The following is a 25110-nucleotide window of genomic DNA, read 5'->3' as shown; positions in this document are numbered from 1 at the left end:
CCATAGTCCCGTGCCCATATACTCATCATACATATCCTCCATCCCATAGTCCAGTGCCCATATACCCATCACACATCCTCCATCCCATAGTCCCGTGCCCATATACCCTTCATACATATCCTCCATCCCATAGTCCAGTGCCCATATACCCATCACACATCCTCCATCCCATAGTCCCATGCCCATATACCCATCATACATATCCTCCATCCCATAGTCCCGTGCCCATATACCCATCATACATATCCGCTATCCCATAGTCCCGTGCCCATATACTCATCATACATATCTTCCATCCCATAGTCCAGTGCCCATATACCCATCACACATCCTCCATCCCATAGTCCCGTGCCCATATACCCTTCATACATATCCTCCATCCCATACTCCAGTGCCCATATACCCATCACACATGTAGATAGGGGCAAAATTGTTTGGTAAATTGGAACGCGCGGGGTTAAAATTTTGCCTCACAACATAGCCTAGGACACTCTCGGGGTCCAGACGTGTGACTGTGCAAAATTTTGTGGCTGTAGCTGCAACGGTGCGGATGCCAATCCCGGACATACACACACACATACATACACACTTTGAGCTTTATATATTATATAGATAGATAGATAGAGAGAGAGAGGTCTATAATTTTTATCATAGGTACACTTCAACTGTGAGAGGCAGAATCTTTAAAAAATCCCAAAAATCACATTGTATGGTTTTTGCATAAAATAAGTGTTTGATACAATAGAAAAATAGAACTTAATATTTTGTACATAAACCTGTGTTTGCAATTACAGAGGTCAGACGTTTCCTGTAATTCTTGACCAAGTTTGCGTAACCTGCAGCAAGGATTTTGGTTCACTCCTCCATACAGACCTTTCAGGTTTCGAGGCTGTTTCTGGGCAACATTAAGTTTCAGCTCACTACAAAGATTTTCTGTTGGGTTCAGGTCTGGAGACTGGCTAGTCGACTCCAGGACTTTGAAATGCTTCTTACGGAGCCACTCATTATTTGCCCTGGCTGTGTTTCGTGTCATTGTCATGTTTGGAGACCTAGCCACTGCCCATCTTCAGTGCTCTTACTGAGGGAAGGAGGTTGTTGGACAAAATCTCGCAATACATGACCCCATCTATCCTCCCTTCAATACGGTACAGTCATCCTGTTCCATTTGCAGAAAAGCACCCCAAAGTAGGCGTGGAGTGAATATTCCTTACCTTAATGAGTGGGGCCACGTGATCGCTCGGCCGGAATTGATGCTGGCGCCGGAATGAGATGCAGCGAGGGCACGCAGGCAAGGTAAGTAGGATGTTTTGGTTTTTTTTGTTTTTTTTTATAGGAACCATAAGGATAGGGGATAAGGAGCCATGCATATAAGGATAGGGGATAAGGAGCCATGCATACCAGGATAAGGATGCGGGGACAATGCATACCTGGCTTATACTCAAGTCAATAAGCTTACCCAGTTTTTCGTGGCAAAATTAGGTGCCTCAGTTTATACTCGAGTATATATGGTATATATATAGTCATGTATGGAGGCAGAAAACCAAGCAAAAATTAATAGCCCATAATTGCAGCGGCAGTGTTTCGGTGCTGAGATATGAACCTTTCTCAAGCAGTGATAGGATACAAATGCCATATATTTAAAGGCAAAGTGATTGGGAAGGTGATTATACAATGTTATAAAAATACATATACAAGATGAATAGTGGTCGTAAATGGCTGCACATCCAGTTGGAAGAATGTCTCAAGTGGGGTACCACAGGGCTCTGTCCTGGGCCCTGTATTGTTCAACATCTTTATCAATGATTTAGATGAAGGAATTGCGGGTAAACTGATTAAATTTGCTGATGACACAAAGCAAGGAGGGATAGCTAATATTAGAGAAGAGAGAGAGAGGATTCAAAAAGATATAAATAAACTGGAGAAGTGGGCAGCAACTAACAGAATGGTTTTTAACAGGGAAAAATGGAAAGTACTACATCTGGGCAATAAAAATGAAAAAAGCATATACAGAATGGGAGGAATAGGGCTAAGCAACAGCACATGTGAAAAAGACTTGGGTATACTAATAGATCACAGACTGAATATGAGTCAACAGTGTGATGCAGCAGCAAAAAAGGCAAATGCAATTCTAGGATGTATTAACAGAAGCATACAGTCTAGATCACGTGAAGTCATTATTTCCCTCTACTCCTCTTTGGTCAGACCTCATCTGGAATATTGTGTCCAGTTTTGGGCACCGCATTTTAAAAAAGACATCAACAAACTGGAGCAAGTTCAGAAAAGAGCGACTAAAATGGTGACCGGTCTGCAAACCCTGTCTTATGAGGAAAGGTTGCAGGATTTGGGAATGTTTAGTTTGCAAAAGAGAAGACTGAGAGGAGACTTAATAGCTGTCTACAAATATCTAAAGGGCTGTCACATTGTAGAAGGATCAACTTTATTCTCATTTGCACAAGGAAAGACTAGAAGCAATGGGATGAAACTGAATGGGAGGAGACACAGATTAGATATTAGAAAAAACTTTTTGACAGTTAGAGTGATCAATGATGGAACAAGCTGCCACGAGAAGTGGTGAGTTCTCCTTCAATGGAAGTCTTCAAACAGAGGCTGGACAGACATCTGACTGGGATGATTTAGCGAATCCTGCTTTGAGCAGGGGGTTGGACCAGAAGGCCCAGGAGGTCCCTTCCAACTCTACGATTCTATGATTCTATGATTCTAATATACAGATACATATGGTACATTAACCCCTTTCTGCCATGTGATGTACTATCCCGTCCATGTGCCCTGGGACTTAATTTCCAGGGATGGGATAGTACGTCACAGCGATCAGCGGCGCCCACGTGGTGAGCGCCGCTGATTGCGGCCGGGTGTCAGCTGATTATCACAGCTGACACCCGGCACAATGTGTCATGGGCGGTCATGGACCACCCCCGACATGTTAACCCCTTGCACACCGCGATCAAACACGATCGCGGTGTACCGGGGGTTAAAGGGAAGCCTCGGCAGGGAGGGGGCTCCCTCCGTGCTTCCCTGAGCCCCCCACAGCAGCGCAATGTGCAGCGCTGCTGCGGGGGGCTCTATCCCTGCAGGTGCCCGAATCCGCAAGATGGCGACGGGGACCTTCGGGGGCCTGCAGGGAGCTGGCTTCCTCAGTGCCTGGAAAGCGCAGGCACGAGGAAGCCAAGTGCAGTGCCTGTGACAGATCGCTGATCTGTCACAGTGATCTGTGATGTGACAGATCAGCGATCTGTTACATGACAGGTATGACCCCCTGGAACAATGTAATAAAGTTAACAAAAAAAAAAAAAGTGTAAAACTAATTTTAAAAAAATCGCTAAATAAATAAAAAAAAAAATATTCCCTAATAAATTCATTTTTTGGAAATAAAAAAAAACCAAAACAATAAAAGTACACATATTTGGTATCGCCGCGTCCGTAACTACCTGACCTATAAAACTGTCCCATTAGTTAACCCCTTTAGCAAACCCCTTAAAAAATAAAAATGAAGCAAAAAATAATGATTTATTATCATACCGCCGAACAAAAAGTACAATAACGCATGATCAAAAAGACGCATATAAATATCCATGGTACCACTGAAAACATCATCTTGTCCCGCAAAAATCGAGCCATGATACAGCATCATCAGCAAAAAAATAAAATTATAGCTCGCAGAATAAAGCGATGCAAAAATAATTATTTTTTATATAAAATTGTTTTCATTGCATAAAAGCGCCAAAACATAAAAAAACGACATAAATGAGGTATCGTTGTAATCGTACCAACCCGAAGAATAAAACTGTCTTATCACCCCAAAAGAAATTCATGAAATCCTGGTTTTTGTTCATTCTGCGTCCCAAAAATCGGAATAAAAAGCGATCAAAATATGTCACGTGCCCGAAAATGATACCAATAAAAAAGTCAACTCGACCGCAAAAAATAAGACCTTATATGACTCGGTGGGTCAAAATATGGAAAAATTATAGCTCTCAATATGTGGTGATGCAAAAACTATTTTTACAATAAAAAGCATCTTTTAGCGTGCGACAGCTGCCAAAAATAAAAACCGCCATAAATAGTAAATCAAACCCCCCGTTATCACACCCTTAGTTAGAGAAAAATAATAAAATTAAAAGAAAATGTATTTATTTCCATTTTCCCATTAGGGCTAGGGTTAGGGCTGAGATTAGGGTTAGGGGTGTGTTGGGGTTAGGGTTGGAGTTATAATTGGGGGGTTTCCACTGTTTGGGCACATCAGGTGCTCTACAAATGCAACATGGCGTCTGATCTCAATTCCAGCCAATTCTGCGTTGAAAAAGTCAAATGGTGCTCCTTCCCTTCCAAGCTCTGCCATGCGCCCAAACAGTGGTTTACCCCCACATATAGGGTATCAGCTTACTCAGGACAAATTGCAAAACAACTTTTGGGGTTTAATTTCTCCTGTTACCAGTAGGAAAATAAAAAATTGGGGGCAAAAATATCATTTTTGTGGAAAAAAATGATTTTTTTATTTTCACGCCCGGGCGTTATAAACTTCTGTGAAGCACTTGGGGGTTCAAAGTGCACTAGATAAGTTCCTTTGGGGGTCTAGTTTCCAAAATGGGGTCACTTGTGGGGAGTTTCAATAGTTTAGGTACATCAGGGGCTCTCCAAACGCACATGACACCCGCAGACCATTCCATCAAAGTCTGCATTCCAAAACGTCACTACTTCCCTTCCGAGCCCCGACGTGTGCCCATACAGTAGTTTTCTCCCACATATGGGGTATCAGCGTACTCAGGACAAATTGGACAACAACTTTTGGGGTCCAATTTCTCCTGGTACCCTTGGGAAAATAAAAAAAATTGGGGACTAAATGATCACGTTTGTGGAAAAAATACGATTTTTTTATTTTCACACCTGGGCATTATAAACTTCTGTGAAGCCCTTGGGGGTTCAAAGTGCTCACCACACATCTAGATAAGTTCCTTAGGGGGTCTAGTTTCCAAAATAGTGTCATTTGAGGGGGGTTTCCACTGTTTAGGTACATTAGGGGCTCTCCAAAGGCAACATGACACCCGCAGACCATTCCATCAAAGTCTGCATTCCAAAACGTCACTACTTCCCTTCCGAGCCCCGACGTTTGCCCATACAGTAGTTTTCTCCCACGTATGGGGTATCAGCGTACTCAGGACAAAATTGGACAACAACTTTTGGGGTCCAATTTCTTCTGGTACCCTTGGGAAAATAAAAAAAAATTGGTGACTAAAAGATCATGTTTGTTGAAAAAACACGATTTTTTTATTTTCACGCCCGGGCGTTATAAACTTCTGTGAAGCAAAGTGAGCAAAGTGCTCACCACACATCTAGATAAGTTCCTTGGGGGGTCTAGTTTCCAAAATGGTGTCATTTGTGGGGGGTTTCCACTGTTTTGGTACATCAGGCGTTTTCCAATCGCGACATGGTGTCCAATCTCAATTCCAGCCAAAAAAGTCAAATGGTGCTGCTTCCCTTCTAAGCTCTGCCATGCGCCCAAATAGTCGTTTACACCCACATATGGGGTATCAGCGTACTCAGGACAAATTGCACAATAAAGTTCAGGGTCCTGTTACCCTTGGGAAAATAAAATTTGGGGGTGAAAAGATCATTTTTGTGGAAAAAATATGATTTTTTAATTGTACCGTTGTACGTTATAAACTTCTGTGAAGCCCTTGTGGGTTCAAAGTTCTCACATATCTAGATAAGTTCCTTGGGGGGTCTAGTTTCCAAAATGGGGTCACTTGTGGGGGGTTTCCACTGTTTAGGTACATCAGGGGCTCTCCAAACGTGACATGGCGTCCGATCTGAATTCCAACCAATTTTGCATTGAAAAAGTCAAACGGCGCTCCTTCCCTTCTGAGCACTGCCATGCGCCGAAACAGTGGTTCCCCCCCACATATCAGGTATCAGCATACTCAGGACAAACTGCACAATAACTTTTGCAGTCCATTTTCTCCTATTACCCTTGGTAAAATAAAAAAAATTGAACCTGAAGTTTTTTTGTGAAAAAAAGTTAAATATTCATTTTTTTTAAATATTCAAAAAATTCCTGTGATGCACCTAAAGGGTTAATAAACTTCTTGAATGTGGTTATGAGCACCTTAAGGGGTGCAGTTTTTAGAATGGTGTCACTTTTGGGTATTTTCTATCATATAGACCCCTCAAAGTGGCTTCAAATGTGATGTGGTCCGTAAAAATAAAATGGTGTTGCAAAAATGAGAAATCGCCGGTCAACTTTTAACCGTTATAACTTCCTAACAAAAAAAAATTTTGGTTCCAAAATTGTGCTGATGTAAAGTAAACATGTGGGAAATGTTAATTATTAATTTTTTTGTGTGCTGTATCTCTGTGATTTAAGGGCATAAAAATTCAAAGTTGGAAAATTGCGAAATTTTAAACATTTTCGCTAAATTTCCTTTTTTTTCCACAAATAAACAGTTATTTGAAAGAAATGTTACCACTAACATGAAGTACAATATGTCACGAGAAAACAATGTCAGAATCACCAGGATCCATGGAAGCGTTTCAGAGTTATTACCTCATAAAGGGACAGTGGTCAGAATTGTAAAAATTGGCCCGGTCATGAACGTGCAAACCACCCTTGGGGGGTTAAGGGGTTAAAAATAACCATAAGTGAAGGTATTATAGTATCACAGTGTAAAGGTAAAGTGCAATAGTGCTTAATTCCGCAATTAAACACAAGGTGTAAAGATCACAATAATTAAATATAGCTCAGATGTCTCACCCTGTAGGTCACAGGATCATTTATATAATAAAAAACAATGTGATTTCACATATGCACAGTGATGATCGAAGTAACTGGTACCATCTTGGAAAAAGTTAGGGAGGGTTGTGCACATGTCCACACTTATTCAAAAGTATGAAAGGATGTGAATTGACATCCTAGTGTGTGAAGGAAGCCAGATGCATTGCTGCACATTAGACAGTGTTGAAAACGCCATCTTGCTAAAGTGCAAATGTACTGGCAATAACAGCCTATCCTATAGATAGGCAGGAAAGATCCCAAGCTGCAAGGCAAATATAGGAATTACCCAACGGAATCCCAGGGAGATAAAAGAATATGGGTATATGGGTCTAGGTAATAAGGGTACAGATTACCTAGAGAAACTGAGCATATAGGGATCAGTTCTAATAGCCAAAAGTGGAAATAGTGACATACATCCCAAACAGCACTTGGTGTTCACATGCAGTCTCCCATCCTTGCACTAACCAGGCGCAATGCTTCTTCACTTCCAAGCTCAGATGAGATCGGGCGTGTTCAGGGTGATGGGGCCATAAATACAAAATATTACATGGAAGATTTTATTGAGAAGGCAGTAACTCTTTAAAGAATAACGTTCCCTGTATAAGAAGTCAATAAAATACACTATAGGAACAAAGAAGCGCAATGGGGTCTTATCTGATGATATTGGTATAAAGATATATAAAATCCACTCACCCGCTAAAGGAGAGATCAGGCGTATGGAAATCGTCAGCTGCTGCACGTCCAAATGGTCAGACAAGTGACCGCCAGTATATCGCTTCTTAAGGAACTTATTTTCCAGTTATATTAATAGATTAATCATTTATTCCCATTTAATCCCAACGCGTTTCGAACTGGAAAACACTTCTTCTTCAGGGGATGACAAATATTCTTTGTCATCCACTGAAGAAGTATATCTTTTAATATAACTGGATTGTGCATTATGTCAAGCAGCGCATGAAAGTCCGAAAAATAAGTTCCTTAAGAAGCTGTATAAGAAGTCATCAGAGTAATATGTGATGTCCAGCGTACAATAAATATTTCTAGAAAAGAAGAAAAAATAATTAATAATCACTTAAAACATATGGTAATTCCAAGTGTCCTAGATGGATAAGGGTAACTAGAGAGATAGCGGTAACTAGAGGGCTAGGGGTAACTAGAGGGCTAGGGAAAACTAGAGGGCTAGGGGTAACTGGAGGGATAGAGGTAACTAGAGGGCTAGGGGTAACTAGAGGGATAGAGGTAACTAGAGGGATAGAGGTAACTAGCGGGATAGTGGTAACTAGAGGGCTAGGGGTAACTAGAGGGATAGGGGTAAGTAGAGGCATAGAGTTAACTAGAGGCATAGGGGTAACTGGAGGGATAGGGGTAACTAGAGGGATAGAGGTAACTAGCGGGATAGGGGTAACTAGAGGGCTAGGGGTAACTAGAGGGATAGGGGTAAGTAGAGGCATAGGGGTAACTAGAGGGCTAGGGGTAACTAGAGGGATACGGGTAACTAGAGGGATAGGGGTAACTGGAGGGCTAGGGGTAACTAGAGGGATACGGGTAACTAGAGGGATAGGGGTAACTAGAGGGATAGGGGTAACTAGAGGGATAGAGGTATCTAGAGGGATAGAGGTAACTAGCGGGATAGTGGTAACTAGAGGGCTAGGGGTAACTAGAGGGATGGGGTAAGTAGAGGCATAGAGTTAACTAGAGGCAGGGGTAACTAGAGGACTAGGGGTAACTAGAGGGCTAGGGGTAACTAGAGGGATAGAGGTAACTAGAGGGATAGGGGTAACTAGAGGGATAGGTGTAACTAGAGGGATAGGGGTAACTAGAGGGATAGGTGTAACTAGAGGGATTGAGGTAACTAGAGGGATAGGGTTAACTAGAGGGACAGAAAACACCTCATTATAGGCTACAATTCATTATATGCTCTGCATTGAGGCCATTAGGTCTCAAAGTATTCTGTTTAGAAATCCACATCAATTCTCTCTTTTTGAGCATTTTAACTCTATCCCCACCCTTTCTAAGGGGATGTATATGGTCAATTGTACAAAACAAACTATGGATGTATTTGGTCTTCTAGTTTGCATTGTGCTTCCTGCTTTAGGCTGTAGACAAGTATGATGTGTTGGTTTGACGCGTGAGAGGTGATCTATAAATTACAATTTCAGAGTAGGAAATAAGATGCTACTTCTTGCTTCAAATTTCATTTATATATTTGAGCAATACTTGACATGGCAGTCAGAGGAATAGGCTATGCTCATTACGATTTTCTTCTAGGGTAACCTGTTACATAATGGCCTCCTGGCATAGATAGCTAGGGATTCTTACATCTGTGCACATATTTTGGAAATAAATTGTGTTCCACTTGTAACCTTCTGGAGGATTTTCTCAATCCCAGTTGTCTCCATTTCTGCGTAGTATGAGTTTAATCTAAATGGAAATTCATGACACATGGTTAATGGCAAACGGCTGGGTGACATTTGCATTGTGGCGACTGATAAAACATTTTATTCATTCATTAATCTCTTTTTCCAGGGATGGCAATGTGACTACCAAGCAAATTGTATTCATGCAGAGACCAACACTGCCCCATAAGAACAAGAAGAAGGAACCAAAGGTAACAGAAGTTAATTTAGGACATTGTGCGAAGAAGGTGTACCATAGCATATCAGACACTGGTTATTATTTTCAGAGATGTGGAATAGCTTTCAGGGATATTAGGGAAGCAGTGACCCTCGGGCCTTGGTGTACAAGGAAGTCAAAAGTTCCTGTTTCACATACACCAATGTAAAGATGTAACAAGGAATTCAGCACAGGGTTGTGAAGACACATCTGAGTGGGCCCCTAATCTAGGTAGCCATATTTACAACTATGCTAATGTACCCTAATGATTGTGGCAAAAAAGTAACTTCAGCAGGTGACCATGCTGTTAGTGAAGTGTAAATGACTATACGAAGACCAACACTCATATTACTATATGTTGACATATACTGGTAGATACTAGTGATGAGCGAACGTGCTTGGATAAGATGTTATCCAAGCATGCTCGGTGCTATCTGAGTATCTTGGGAGTGCTCGAATAATATGTTTGCGTCCCAATGGCTGCATGTCTCGCGGCTGTTATACAGCCGCAACACATGAGAGGGTTGCCTGTGTTGCAGTATATGTGCAACAGCCTTGGTATGGGGCCATTCCGTTCACTGTTATCCACCCCCATGCAGAGTCCACAGCCGATTGAATAACCACAGACAACGGGTCACGGGGATAACAGCTGCTTTACTTCATCAGAACTGGGAGAAATAACATGGAGTTATGGTAACAGTTCATGTGGGGGAATCCACGGCCAATACAGTTCAGGATTGGATTCTGACACAGAATTGAGGTTCTGGAGCTTTAAGAACCTGTATTAGTAAGAAGCAGTACTTGCAGGTAATTATAAGAGAGTTCAAAGTCTCTTGGTGGCATAAAGGCAGAAGAGGGAATATATGGCAATATGTACAGACCTGAAATCCCGGATTAATTTCTCAGCTGGTCATGGTACGTGCAGAAATATACTTGAAGTAAATAACGGATAATTTGCGATGGGGAGGGGTCCCTCAATTTCCTCAACACGCAGAGCAATAGGTTCTTCTGTACACATTTAGTGTGACCTAATGCTGGAGAAGCACACCTTAAACCGGACAGCGGGGATCCAGGGTTAAAAAAAAAGGTTAAAAGTCTTCAGCCATCTTGGCTGTAGAAGTCAGGAGAAGATCCAAGGCATTAGGACTGGCTGTAAGTCTTGAGATGAAGAGAAAGATGAACCTCCAAGCTTGGAGCCTGGAGGGGGGTCAGGAGACCCCTCACATGAGGTCTAATCTGGGTCGCATCTTGAACCAGACTCCTCAGGGAACTTTCCAGAACCCTTTCTTGTCTCCACAGAGACTGGAGATAGCTCCTCCCATTGAGCCTTGGTGACAGGGTCACCGACCAATAGGATAACTCTCAATTCTTGTGTCAGACTTCACATTGTGAGATTAATATATAAATCATGAATATATGAGATTAGTAAGTAATGGATTCATTTAAACCATATAACAGTAAAAGGATAACTTAGGAGTGAGTTGAGGTGTACAAAACCTACTCACGGTCCAGGGTTACTTAAAGGGACATACCCAGTCTGGACCGTGTCACTACATACAGTATGATGCCCAATACAGTTCCTCCACACACTATCAGTATTATGTCCCCAAGTATGATGGCACCCACAGTCTCACCCCACAGCCATCCCCACTCAGTATGATGGCCCCACAGACCTTCACACATGCTCCTCACAGTACTCCTCACACAGTATGATGCCCCACAGCTTCTTTATATTATGATGTCCCCACATCCCTCCCTACAGAGTATGATGCCCCTACAGTGTCCCACACATAGTATGACAAACCTACAACAACTCCGCACACACAGTTTGATGGCACCCACATTGAATGAAGTCCTCAGAGCCCCCCCACACAGTAAGGTTTTTCCCTTCAACACCCTTCATACATAGGATGATGGACCCCACTGCCCCATACAGTATGGTGCTCTTACACCACTCCGCACAGTAAAATGACCCCTACAGTCCTCTCCATACAGTATAATAACACTACAGCCCTGTGGAAGTGCTATCTGAAAAAAAATGCTGTATATTCATCTAACTCTGGTTCCTGGATATTGCATCAGCGCTCCACGGTACAATCACAAACTGAGTGACACAGTGACATCATCATCACTCCACTTGTGTCGGGACCCTGACTTTCTGTGCATGCTCCTGCCATTCTATAAGCTCCAGGTCTAAAGCAACTTGCGACCCACAGAACGTAGAGTGGTAGGGAAGGGAGACCATGGGTGCATGCCAATACAGTTAATAGCAGCAGTCGGTCCAGGTGAAACCCCTCTATGTGAATGAGCCTGGGGCGACTGTCCCCTCTGGTACCTATGCTACTACCAAAGAGCCCTAACACTGATTATCCTGTTACAATGACATCTGTCAAGAAGTGGATTATATTGCATAGAAGTGAACTGTCAGTTCTTGAAAATAATGTGTTGGGAAACCATGGCATTTCCAGCTTCCAGTTCACAGAAGTTTACCGTTTTATAAAAGGAAATTTTCACATGCTCAGAAAGAAACAACATAAGAACCATAGATCTGTAAAATAATGTAGAAGTTAAAAATAAGACAATATATTTCAGAGTACCTTTGCTCCATATAGCATTTGTTTACTTTGGATAATGGCTTTTTGTTAAAATGCTGAGATCTTTTCATAGAGAAGCTTGGCATCAAGTGTTTTATTCCTATGCACAGCAACTGCACAAAGTGTAAATGGTACAAAGTTATTGTATGATGCGATGGGCAGTGAGATACGTCTAATAGTGGTAAACCTGCAACCCCTCTCCCCTGGTGTCAATTTCAATGATATCTTCGTCCTCAGTATGCAGATACAGTTGAATTCAATGGTGTAACAGGGAGTCGTCAGCTCCCAGCTCCACCATCAGGAGTGTTGTCGCAATCATGTCATTAGATCGCCTCTGTGGAGTGGAGCCTCAGTGCACATAGTGTGCAGAGCACCATGGGAGCAAGGAATGGTGAGTTGGGGGGATCACACTGTGCGTAGGAGCTGATGTTCACTAGAAACACCTCCTTTAAGGGGGTTTTGCAATCTACATTGCACAGTTGTTAGGGGGTGTTAGACAACCTGTGTTTAATTAAATACGAAAACAAAGAGTCAGACATGGAGTATGAATAATGCATGGATGTCTAAGAAACACCTGCAATTGAAAGGAAATTAACCTAGAAGTTTGTTCTCTATGATACACAGCTACAGCTACTAAATTCACTCGAATACTATTCATTTCCTGTATATTGTTACCACTTCTGACATAAAGTGGTTGTCTCGCCATAGAGAATACTTTTGTAGATTTCATTCCTTATAGGTCCTGCACCTGACATCCCCTCTAACTGATAATATTGCTGGGGAATGCCGTGGATCACTTAGGCCTCTTTCACACTTCAGTTTTTTACAATCAGTCACAATCTGCCAGGTTTTGAAAAAAACGGATCCTCAATTTTCTTTTGAGGATCTGTTTTTTTTCTCCATTGACTTTCATTAATGGCGGATTGTGATGGATTGCCGTCCGTTGCATCCGTTTTTTTTGAGGATCCGCCAAAAGTTGCTGTCCGTCACCATCCTCAAAGATTTCAAAACGGAGCTTGCAATTGTTTTTTTTCTGGCGGATCCTCCAGGCACTCATTTAACCCGAAATTCTTTCTGGGTGCCGGACAAAAAAAAAATATATATATTCATTCTCATTCTCTCTCTCTCTCTCTCTCTCTCTCTCTCTCCAGGCTGCGATTGCTTTAAAATTCTTCATTTTGCGGATTCGTCAAAAAAACGGATGGGTGGCATCCGTTGTCATCAGTTCTAAAACGGATCCAGCATCCGTCCTTTTGGCGGATTTTAACTGATGCAAAAAACTGAAGTGTGAAAGAGGCCTTAGCATTTCGTTCTTCAGGGGCTGTTGAGTGCTGGTTGTATTATGTGGGGGTCGTTCAGATAAGAAAAGACATCCTTGTAGTATAAGAACACCTGTGTATCACCCAAATAGAAGCCACTTCTATGATGTCTAAATGATCTCTTCTGGTTTGTGTTGGTGTAAAAACCTGTTTACATAAAAATATGTTTATAGGAACAAAATAGAAGTGAAAATGGGAGTGGAGGGCAGTGAATATTCATTCCCTTAAGTAGCGGGCACACATGATCGACCGGCCGCTGCAGGAAGCCGGCAGCTGCGACTACTGTGCCCGATATTAAAGAGAAATGAATATTCACTGCCAGCATACTCTCTCTTACTTGTGTACTCTCTCTCTTTTTCATAATAAATGGACTATCTGCTATGCGCACACTTCCTAACATCCACCAATGTCTTAATGACAGTCTAGTTCCCCAGTCATGGAAACTTCCCAGCCAGCACAGCATCAGAATTGCGTGTGAAGGGATCTTGTCCATTGATCTTCTAAAAGTTAAGCCAGCCCTCTTCTCTGGCACAGCCAATGCATACACAGTGAGCCAACCCCATCACGCCCGGCTCTGAAGATGTGCCAACACATCAGTCATCTCTTGTGTCACGCACATGGCCAGGAGTGGACCTGCCAGGACTGAGGATTTTATCGGGACTTCTTTGGACAGTTGGAAATAACAGTATTTTAGTTTCTCATGTTTTTAATAAGAACACAGGGAACTATCATTTTTTTTCAAAGTGGCCTATTCCTTTAACTGCTCATCATAATGTTTATACGAGAAGCTAAAACTTGTGCTTTTATTTATTCCTACTAAAGAGCTATTCATTTGGTTTGCAAATTGCATTCATGTTCCTGCCTTTCCATGAAATATATGCAGAACATTAAACTAGCACAAAAGCCTTGTGTGAAATTCAAGCTGCATAGACTTATTCATGTATATTACCTATTTCTGAACACATCCTAGATTCACTTGGTTTTACGTTTTATCTTTTTGGGGTTATTTACATTAGTCAAAGTGTCAGCGTTAAAAGTGAGATAAAATACTATCTAGTTTTAATAAGCTAATTCTTGTTCCTCCAAGGGTTGGTGATGGAGATGATCACTTTTCATTAGTGCTACTCCTTGATCTCTGGTTTGTATAGTTCCACCATCCATACAGCAAATTTGATCTAGCTCAAGAGTCGTATTGTTAATTGAAATGTACAGCGAGCGTCTAGTATGGCTCTTGGCACAGTGAGATTAGATCCAGCCAAGATTGACAGAGTGTTACCGTACATAGCATAACCATAGAGTCGATAGAGATCATGAGATTCCATAATTTCTTTCATTAGTAGCTTATCACAGATGAAAATTGAAGTTAAATTTTTCAATACAAATTGTAGTTCTAATATAATTGAAGCCATTAATGTTTATGCTTCTGCTTACCCATTTCAGTTCCACTTGAGGTTTTCCAAAGATGAAAAACGCAGCAAGTATTCAAAGAAAACAAAAGGAAAAGTTAATTTTAAAGACAATGAAACCGATCGAAACAAGAGAAACGAAGAGCAGACAAAAGCAGATGATGCAGAAGACATACATGGGAACCACCAGTTAGATGGCAATATCTTACAAAAGACTGACGGTCTTCAGGAGGATGTAATAACCCAACAAAATAATGAGGCGTTTGAAGAAGCCCCATTATTGTCTAAAGAGAATTCTTCTCCATTAGTGGAAGGGTCAACTGAAAGCATAAAGAATGAAGAATCTGATGGGACTAAGACTATGGAAGAAGAGTCATCTGGTGGGGTTGTAGGTGATAGAATGGAAGCTGAGAACAGTTCAGTCGAAGGTGATGTTGATACCCAACTGATGGAAAAGCTTAATGTTGAGGACACCAATTAAGACTTGCCAATCATTTTGAGACACTGATGATGTACATGCAGAGTATTATGCTTCAGTTCTTTCTGTACTATGACATCCTGAAGATTTAATGAGCCTATGGTAGCAGGTAGTGAGAGAGAAATTTGCGTTCTTGGTAGTCAAAAGCAAACATCTTAGATGTTTTTAGAACCCACCATTCAATCAAAACAAAGGTTTTTTGGCCAAATGGTTTAAATGATAAAATCAGCAAGTAAGGCAGAACTGTAACTGTTTAAGGCAGTAATAGACATCATCAGAAGAGATGTGGTGTTCTTATACGCCTTTATCGATTGAATGACATTCAGTCGCCACTATAGAAATGTCATTTTACTGATGATTCTGAGGATGGTAGTATAGCAAAAGCTGGGACTTAATTATTAAGCCATCCCTAGAACATGGCCGTGATTTCCATGATCTAAAACCGGCTTAGCAATATTGAAAAGCTTAGAATAAAAGAACGTGTAATGTTTCCTGCTTCATCACATTTTAGATATATTTATATAGATATATGAATGCTTAAATTATCTGCACAGGTGAAATTCAGAACTGTTTTGTATGCAGCGTTTTGCATATAGTTGCACTTCATATTATTTTGATATAGTTTTGTTTACTGTTTTGTACAAAGAGATATTCTGTATTGAAAAGATTTAGCTATCTGATATACTGAAACCGGTAATTATTGTTACATGCAGCCTTACAGCACATACTCTGTTTGTTCTTTGTAGGAGGACTTTGTTATAATTAAAGCTTAAAAATAACATTTTCCAAAAGGCAGAAAAAAAAAGAGCCTTTTATTATCAGTTTCAATTATTGCTTAACCCAAACCGGTGACAAACAAGTAAAATTCAATATGAACGTTTTTCAGCAATGTGATCTCCAACGTAAAATCTCACATTCTATGGAATCTATTGATTTACTGTATTTATACAAGGTCCGACACCCGCACCCCTGCCGATCAGCTGTTATCGGGTAGGTGGCGGAGTACTGCACATCCGCCTCCTTTGGATTTGAATAGGAGGCTGATGTGCAGTACCAAGCCCGGCCACTACCAGAAGGCGGAGCTGCTCAAAAAGCGAGTACTTCTGACCGGCGACCGACACTGATAACAGCTGATCGGTGGGAAGGTCATCAGTGTGAAATTAGTGAACAACCTCTTTAGGTTAATTAACAATTCACAATATAAAAGGGGCACAAATACATTATACATAGTAATACGTACACATTAGTTGTTATTACTTGAAAAGCATCAATGTTATAGTGAGATATATGCATTTATAGATGAGAAAAAAATTTGAAGACAATAAAATTGCTTCATATATATTACCCATTATAATTTTTTTTTGTATGTATATATTTTTGGTAGGGAACACAGAAACATTGCTGTACATGCCGTGGAATGAAATTCAGCTAGCAGGTAACTTAATCTTCTGGACAGAAGTTTAAAAGTGTATTCCCATCTTCAAGAGCCTATCCCAGTATGTAGTAGGTGTATTAATATTAGCAAGCACCTTTAATTAGAAAAGTAGTATAGTTGTTCTGATTCGCTATGTCTTTCATCATGTGCAGACATTGCAGAACCTTAGTTATCCATGGTTACGACCACCGATATAGTGACAGTTAGCTCATTGCTAGTGGTCATAACCATGGATAGCTACGGTCCTGCAATGCCTGCACATGTTGAAAGAGACATAACAAATCAGAAGAACTATAATACATTTTTAATTGGAGGTATTTGCTAATATTATTACATCTACTACATATTGGGATAGGATCTTGGAGATGGGAAGTCCCCTTTAAGTCTCAGGTCAGAGGCACCTCAATCAATAACCATCTTTTGGGACGTTACATTTGACAATCTGCATCAAAAAGGATTTTTAATGTAATTTGCTTTTTAACTTCCCAATACTGCAATTGCATGATCTTTAGGATGCTTCTTGTGTTATTTTTCTAGTAGTGGAAATAGGGGAATAACAGAATAGCATTTTGTGGGTTTATGAAAAGATCAGAATTTGTTTTACGGAAAAATAATAACAAAATTCCCACATACCGTCTAAGACAATCAGAGGGAAGGAGATGGGATTTTTTTTTATCGTGGACATATTGGAGAACTAACTAAGCAACATACCGTACACTGGAATTCTCACACAATCTTTTGGTTTCCAAAAAAAAGTGGCTTACATGGTGTGCACCAAATTTACCGGTATGTTGAAATTCAGGCACATATTCTCATTACGCAGAGGCTAAAAAGTGTATGAAAAGAGGCATGGCTGAGATAATACAAAAATGTACCAGATTGTGTGACTTTATCTGAGTTCAAAATACTGATATGATGTTCTCCAGCCCAAGAGGTGGCATGGGGAGATAACAGGTTGATCAAGATGAGCCAAAGAAAGTTCACAGGAAAAAGGCTCCATGTTTCTGCTTCTCTGGTCTCGTAGCTCTTTGTGAAGAGTCAGATTTTAGCTACACAGTGACTTGGATAAGACACTTGGATCATACAACCCAACCACAATAAGACAGTTATTAATAACCATATACAGGGAATTACAGCCTCAGAAACCTTTGACAATCAGCTGTAACAGCCATGGGTTTCCATATAACATGCCATACATCAGACCTGTGATCTATTCCACCTCCCAATATATGTGTAATTACCAATGAAAACCTCTGGTGGGCTCTCCGAGGAGCGGAGGGGCGCTGGACAGAAAGTGCTGAGTGCTGGATAACTGACATGAGGAATTATGGGAAACGTAGTTCAGAGCTCACTGCTGGCGCTCCAACATGTCCTCACATCGGAAGTTCATGACGAAGAGTTGCTGAATGTGGTTCTATAAATAGAATTAATTAAAAAAATAGAGATTTTGGGGGGTAATACACCTTCATTACATCTATAATTTAGTTTACCAGGGTCCATATACATTTTTCCACAATGTGGATAGCGCCAATAAACTTCTATGTAGACTGTTAAAGAAGAGGATAAATAACCTATCAAAAAAATTCCCTAAATGACTCTGATTATTCCTGTATGAAACTTGATTTTTTTTTTCCATCTATAGCTATGTTTCTAACGATATAAACATAATTCTGCATTTTTAACATAGACTCTACAGTGTATGGTAATACAAAAATACATTTACAGAAATGTTTAGAGCGGAAAACATATGCAGAAAAGAACATTGTTTGAAATATGAGACACAAACTAAATGCAAAATTCTCCATATGTACTAAATCATTTCACAATTTGTGGATTTGTCATAAACAGCCCTTCCTTACATCTATCTATCTATCTATCCCATATCTATCCACACACTATATATGTTTATTTCCATATTTCCATCATTCATCATGATCTCTCAGGGTCATAAATGAGTCAGTTGCCTAAGTCCAAGTTAATTTTCTTTTAGAACCTTCCATACTTTTTGGACATTTTCCCAACATGTCCAGTTTGCACATCGCCATTTCTCCTTATTGACAGCCAATACATCTTTTTACTGACCTGAGATATAAGAGAATATCATGCACATACAGTGACAATCCAGCAGCTGTCGGCTGTACACTATAGCTGACAACTTGCTGTATCACCAACGATCAGTGTTGGCACCGTCCATCTCTGATTAACCCCTTAGATACTGCTGTCAATAATGACTATATTGTATAAATGGTTAACAAAGTGTGAGGGCTTCATCTTTACCCCCCTTAGCACTCTGAGATCATGATTGTGTGGCCCTGATGTTTACCATGGCAATTCATGGCCAAATAGCGGCTTTAGAGTTTGCCGGCTATAGCGGTCAGTTCAGAAGTTAGCGACATTTAGGTGGTAAAAATACATGCCACTTTGCATTAATTCCTGAAAAGCATCCGAAAGGATAATAAACTACCTGACAGCAATTTTCAATATGTCGAGGGGTGCTGTTTTTAAAATGATATCATTTTTGGAGGTTTTCCAATATATTGGACCCTCAAAGTCACTTCACACCTGGATAGGTCCCTAAAAAATAAATTTAGTAAATTTCGATGAAAAAAATGAAAAATTGCTGCTACAATTTTAAACCTCCTAAAAGGCCAACAAAATAAAAGAACATTTTACAAATGGCGCTGATGTAAAGCAGACATGAGGGAAATGTTAATTATTAATGTTTTCCTGTGGTATGACTATCTGGATTAAAGGGATAATCATTCAAAGTTAGAAAATTGCTAATTGTCTTACATTTTTGTCAAATTTCTGATATTTTTTATAATCAAACACAAAAAATATCCACCTAAATGTAGTATTATCATAAATTATAATGTGCCATGAAAAAAAACACTCTCAAAATCACTGGGAATTGTTGAAGCGTTCCAAGTTCCAAGAGTTATTACCACATAAAGGGACATTGGTCAGATTTTAAAAATGTGGACCGGTCACTAAGGGGTTAATATTGGCACACCCTATGCAATCACTTTCACTATGACTGATCCCAGTTGCAGTGTCTATAGACATGACCTTATAGTGTAATCCAACTGCAATGTGTGATATTGAAAAGGCCGATATACCTTCTACATATTCTGTACAGACTTAGTAGGCAACAGATTTCCTCTAGGACACTGTGTGATGGTGCTCGGATCACTGTCATCTAATCCTCAGGGCAGCCAGTAAAGGTAATGTGACAAATCAATGCATGACTAAGAGAAGGAATGTAAGTATCAGGTGCCAAAATATATCTGGCACCTGTGCTATTTGCATGATGTCTCAGGAACATGCCATAACTAATGGTTTTAGGCAGACGTTGAGCCTTGGCTTTGATTCTAACATCTGTTTTTGTTCCCATGAACGTATAAACAAGATTTAAAGCACAATTCTGTAAGAAATGGTGACATGTAAACAAAACTGCACCCCAAAGTAATACTGGGATCCTTAAAACAAGGTGAAAAAAAGCTCTGTTGATTTATTGACTGTCAAGCTGAAAAGACATAATTGGCTGAAACGCAATAAAATGAACCATCAACAACATATATAGCCTAAGAGCTCTTTTGAAAGGGACGATTAGCACATTGAATGGCTCTCAGGTCTGCTGCAGTGCCATCGCATTGCCATTCTAGATGGTAAGTGAATTAGTAATGTACTGTATATAAATAACTATGTATTTATCAAGGTAAATTCTGGGACGTTTCCTCCCGGTGGGCTACAGTTTATTATGTACCATGCTGTATTGTGATCAGTTTCTTTCAGAATGTAGTATGGTTTTGTTGTGTTCTAGAGTTAAACAAGCTTGAAGCAAATTTAAAATATATCTATAAATATTGTCCTGGAAGCAATGACCACTGGTTGGTTAGATTTGCTGGCTCACTGCATTTTTTTATGTTTATCAATAAACTTGTTCTTCACTTGTCCATGTTTACATGGTTGTTATTTCTTTTATGCCATTTGCTAGTATTTTATGTTCCAATGAACATTGGTTCTACACATAAATATAAACGCAACTCTTTTGTTTTTACTCCCATTTTTCATGATATGAACTCAAAGTTCTAAGACTTTTTGTATATACACAAAAGGCCCTTTTCTCTCAAATATTGTTCACAAATTTGTCTAAATCTGTGCTAGTGACCTCTTCTCCTTTGCTGAGATAATCCATTGACGTAACAGGAGTGACATAGGAAGATGCTGATTGGACAGCATGATTATTGCACAGATGTGCCTTAGACTAAAAAAGACCACTAAAATGTGTAGTTTTACCACACAGGACAATACCACAGACGTCACAAATTTTGAGGGAGGGTGCAGTTGGCATGCTGACTGCAGGAATGTCCACCAGACCTGTTGCCCGTCAATTGAACATTCATTTCTCTACCATGAGCCATCTCCAAAGGCGTTTCAGAGAATATGACAGTACATCCAACTGGTCTCACAACCGCAGACCATGTGTGACCATACCACCCCAGGACGTCAACACCCAGCATCTTCACCTCCAAGATTGTCTGAAACCAGCCACCAGGTCACCTGCTGCAACAATTGGCTTGCATAGCCAAAGAATTTCTGCACAAACTGTCAGAAACCATCTCAGGGAAGATCATCTGCATGCTCATCGTCCTCATCGGGGTCTCCGCACATCACATCATTCATGAATAAAGGCAGCCTTAGATTTCATTACTTATAACAATGATGTGTAAATGATTTTATTATGTCCTCAGTAAGGTTCAAAAATCAAATTCAAATATCTTGTAGACTGGGAAGGTTTTGTGCTGGGCTAAGAACAGATCTTAGTAGCTTCTGACCCCATGTGCAGGGACCTTTAAAGAGTTGCTTCTATATTAGGCATAGATTTGACCCTGGTATCCTATTACACTCGAACAACATAAAATAAATACAGTATTGTATCTTACTCTATATGTGTCACAGATTCTGAAACTCCTGTTGTAGCATAAAACGCACACTGAAACAGCTCAAATTCTTCTATATGAAATAAAGCGGGCGGTAAGGTCCTGGAAGGCAGATATTTGTCACCAAGGCGGTTGGTCTCGGTAATGTAAAGTCTGTACCAGTAACACTAGGTTACTGAGAGGGTTTTTATTCGACTGGATTTGGTGGGAGATTTAGGAGCAACCAAAAGATCCTGGGTGAGAAAGTTCACTCCCATACTCCAGTCTTACAGGAATAACAACAGGTAGCTGGGTTAACTTAGACTGTTTTGATTTACTTTGCCTTATCCTTAGAAAGGACTATTTTATTTTCCATTTGTGCTGAAGAAAGGACTTGTAGTTATTCATTTGTGCTGAAGAAAGGATTGCTTGTTATTCATTAGATATAGACACCCCGTGCCTGTGCGTATCCAAGTGGCTACCAGGAAGAAGAAATCCCACCATGTAATGAAAACTTCTTTATTGACAATACTTTAAAACTTCAATGAAACATAGCCATATACCGCTTTGTATAAAAATTCAAGGAGAAAGTTATTGGTTTTTGTGTTTCCATTCACAAAGATCTTTAGTCAAACCTCGGTTATAATGGTTGTAGCATTGGGTAGCATGCAGTTTAGGCATAGCCTGGTTATAACTAAGGATCATTGTGTTTTGGAGCTTGAAAAATCAGGAGCTTTCTCCATGTCTTTTTATATGAACCTGAACTGTTAAATAGCTGTTTGCTGCTTTCTGCAAGTTTTAATGTATTGCCAATAAAGGAAGTGTCTTTATTACAGAAGAATTTGTGCTGGATCAAAGTGTTTTTCTCATCCTATTACACTCCTAAAAAACTAACTTATTTTCCACACATAAAGGGATTTTCTCAGCATTGCTTTCAGGAGTGCAACGCTCCCCTGCCTCCTGACTGATAGTTCAGACCAGTGGCATGGTTGTCCCACTGACCCAACTGTGCTCTCACAATGCTTCACGCGCAGGCAGCTTTACCATCTAAGAGCGCAGAGATGCTGCACCCTCGCCACAACATTACTGAACAGAATGGTCTCTGAGATTTACTTGCACAATGAGGTTGAAGAATGAAAAGATGGCTGCCGCCATGTGAAGGAAGTAGAGAAAAATAACCCATTCAATCTCAATATAAAATACTACAAAAAAAAAATTATAGTAAACTAGCTAAAGTTAGTAAATAATATAAAGTGACACATTCCCTTTAACGCTGAGTGATTTCACTTCATTTTAGCTCCCAATATTTTGACATTATAAGGGTACGTTTCAACGTACCGTAATCCCTGCGCTTTGGACGGAGCGGAAACCAGCTCCGCCCAAAGCCCCGCCCCCTTCTGTATGCGCGGTGATTCCGGATGTGCTCATTGAACACATCCGGAATCGCCGCAGCGTATCCATAGAGTAGGCTATTTACCTTGCGGAGACTGAGCATGTTCAGTTTAAGCGGGTGTGTCACACGCGTATTTGGATGCATAGTGGAGACGGGATTTCATAAAATCCCCTCCACTATGCTGGAACATCTGGCCACTGCAGATTAAACGCTGTGGCAGGACGCAGCGTTCAATCCGCAGCAAATACTGAACGTTTCTGCTACGTGGAAACATGCCCTAATATGCCGCTCAAATCTTCAGCTTCATTCCCAGCCGATAGGGGCTGGCATATTTGTCCTGGTGCCTACCTCACTCACATCTACTTCCAGGCATAGGTAAATATGTGATCATCACAAAGCAAAGTGAGGGATGAAGCTTTGATCCCTTCGCTCGCCAGAAAGCCAACGACGCAACTTTCTTCTACCACAGTCGTTTCTGTTCCAGAATGATTAATTCGAGTGGTGCCCCGTAGAAGCCACATCCACTGCCGAGCCTAGGACTGCGCTTTGTGCTATAAATGACTGTCTGCCATCTCTATTATACATGACATTTCCACAATGGCACAGTTTGGGCAAAAAAAGCAGGAGCCAATTAGAAATAAACATTACCTGCAGAATAGCTGCACGGATGACATATAATAAACGGGGCTCAGTGATTAGGTTTGAACTCTTTGTAACCTCACCTTCACAAAAAAGCACAAAAGGATCTGCTAGAAGAAAAAAATATTCATTTCCAGTTTGTCATTCACCTCCAGCTGAAAATCCTGTTTATACAGCACTCCCTTTGAGCTCATAATGATCTCTGAGAATTAAACTTGCAGCTCTGTTAGGCACATTTCCAATCTGTGCACCATAAAAAAGTACTAACTCCCCGGGGGGGAAACACTTGTGGGGGCACCTAGCAGATTGTAATGTTTTGGGCGACAACGTTCAGCGGTCGAGAGTTCTTCCTCCTACTTTGTCTCTGTTTAAAAAACAAAACCTCTCGGATTCCTGTAAAAATGCAAGAAAAATACTGATTATTTTCAGAGCAGAGAAGATTACACAAATTAAAATAAATGCTGAGAATGATTCCTCTTTGAATATTAATAATGTACAATACTAGGGGATATACAAGTCTGGCCGGGTTCACACCAGTGTATACAACTCATTCGTTTTTCGTACAGAAAAACTAACATTTTTCCACCAGTATTGTATTTTGTATATCTAGTTTATCTAGTTTTCGTATGTCTAACTTTTCTGTCCGTGTGCCATCTGTATTTCGGTTTTGTATATCCTTACGGCACGCAGTTTTTACACAAACAATTTTACGGAAATAATTTACAGATTAATGAGTGCCATACCTATGTGATACTTTCTTTGTGCCACTATTGACTCCTAACAGGTGAGTTTTTACTCCGGAATATGGATTACAGTAGTGCATGCTGCGATTCTGTTTGCTGGCAGACCATCAGTCCATGTGCAAAAATGTTCAAATGGACTACAACACTGACTTGTATTAGTCCTTGTGCTGCCTGTATGCGATCTGAATTGCGAATGAACGCCACACAGATGCTTAATACGTCTGTCTGAACAAGCATTATTTCACAAAATTACAGAATTTACACAAATGACTAAGCACTAGTGTTGAGCATTCCGATACCGCAAGTATCGGGTATCGGCCGATATCAGCGGTATCGGAATTCCGATACTTAATTCCGATACTTTTTTCATATCGGATTCCGGGATCGGAATCGGAATAGGAAGTTCCCATCATGCTATGAGCCTGCTTGCTTTGATTAAGCCAATGGGAATCCTCCGAAGTGTGGGCACATCCTGTTAGGCATGTAGGCATGTTAACTATTGGCATGGCTGTGATTGGCTGCCGAAATGATGTCATGATGCACTATAAAAGCCACCGCAGCCGCCATTTCTGGTCACTCTGCTGTGAATTCAGTTAGGGACAGGCTGCTGTAGAAGACTGTGAGGGACAGTTAGAAATAGCGATTCTAAAAACAATATTGTGCTTTATCCAGGCTACATAAACCACCACTGTAGCTTGCTTTTCCCTAGCAGCGCTGTTTTCACAGCTGTCTGCAAGGGCTGTGTGAGTGCAGCTCACGCTGTGGAGTGGGTCCTGCAGCC

General features: G+C 40.6%; 1 protein-coding gene across 2 annotated transcripts in view; it reads left to right on the top strand.

The window, feature by feature from the left end:
* Nucleotides 1-20588, top strand: part of RFTN1 (raftlin, lipid raft linker 1) — a 480896-nt gene extending 460308 nt beyond the window's left edge. For both annotated transcript variants that reach the window (XM_073550730.1, XM_073550731.1), the window contains 2 exons: nucleotides 9314-9395; nucleotides 14754-20588. In XM_073550730.1, coding sequence (XP_073406831.1) covers nucleotides 9314-9395; nucleotides 14754-15200 — 529 coding nt within the window. In that variant the 3' untranslated portion in view covers nucleotides 15201-20588. The remainder of the gene's footprint in view (nucleotides 1-9313; nucleotides 9396-14753) is intronic.
* Nucleotides 20589-25110: the final 4522 nt, after the last annotated feature.

The sequence above is a fragment of the Dendrobates tinctorius genome, unplaced genomic scaffold (genome assembly GCF_039654945.1).
Source record: "Dendrobates tinctorius isolate UK_male_01 unplaced genomic scaffold, ASM3965494v1 ptg000167l, whole genome shotgun sequence".
Lineage (NCBI taxonomy): Eukaryota > Metazoa > Chordata > Amphibia > Anura > Dendrobatidae > Dendrobates > Dendrobates tinctorius.
This window is presented reverse-complemented; position numbering and strand designations above follow the sequence as displayed.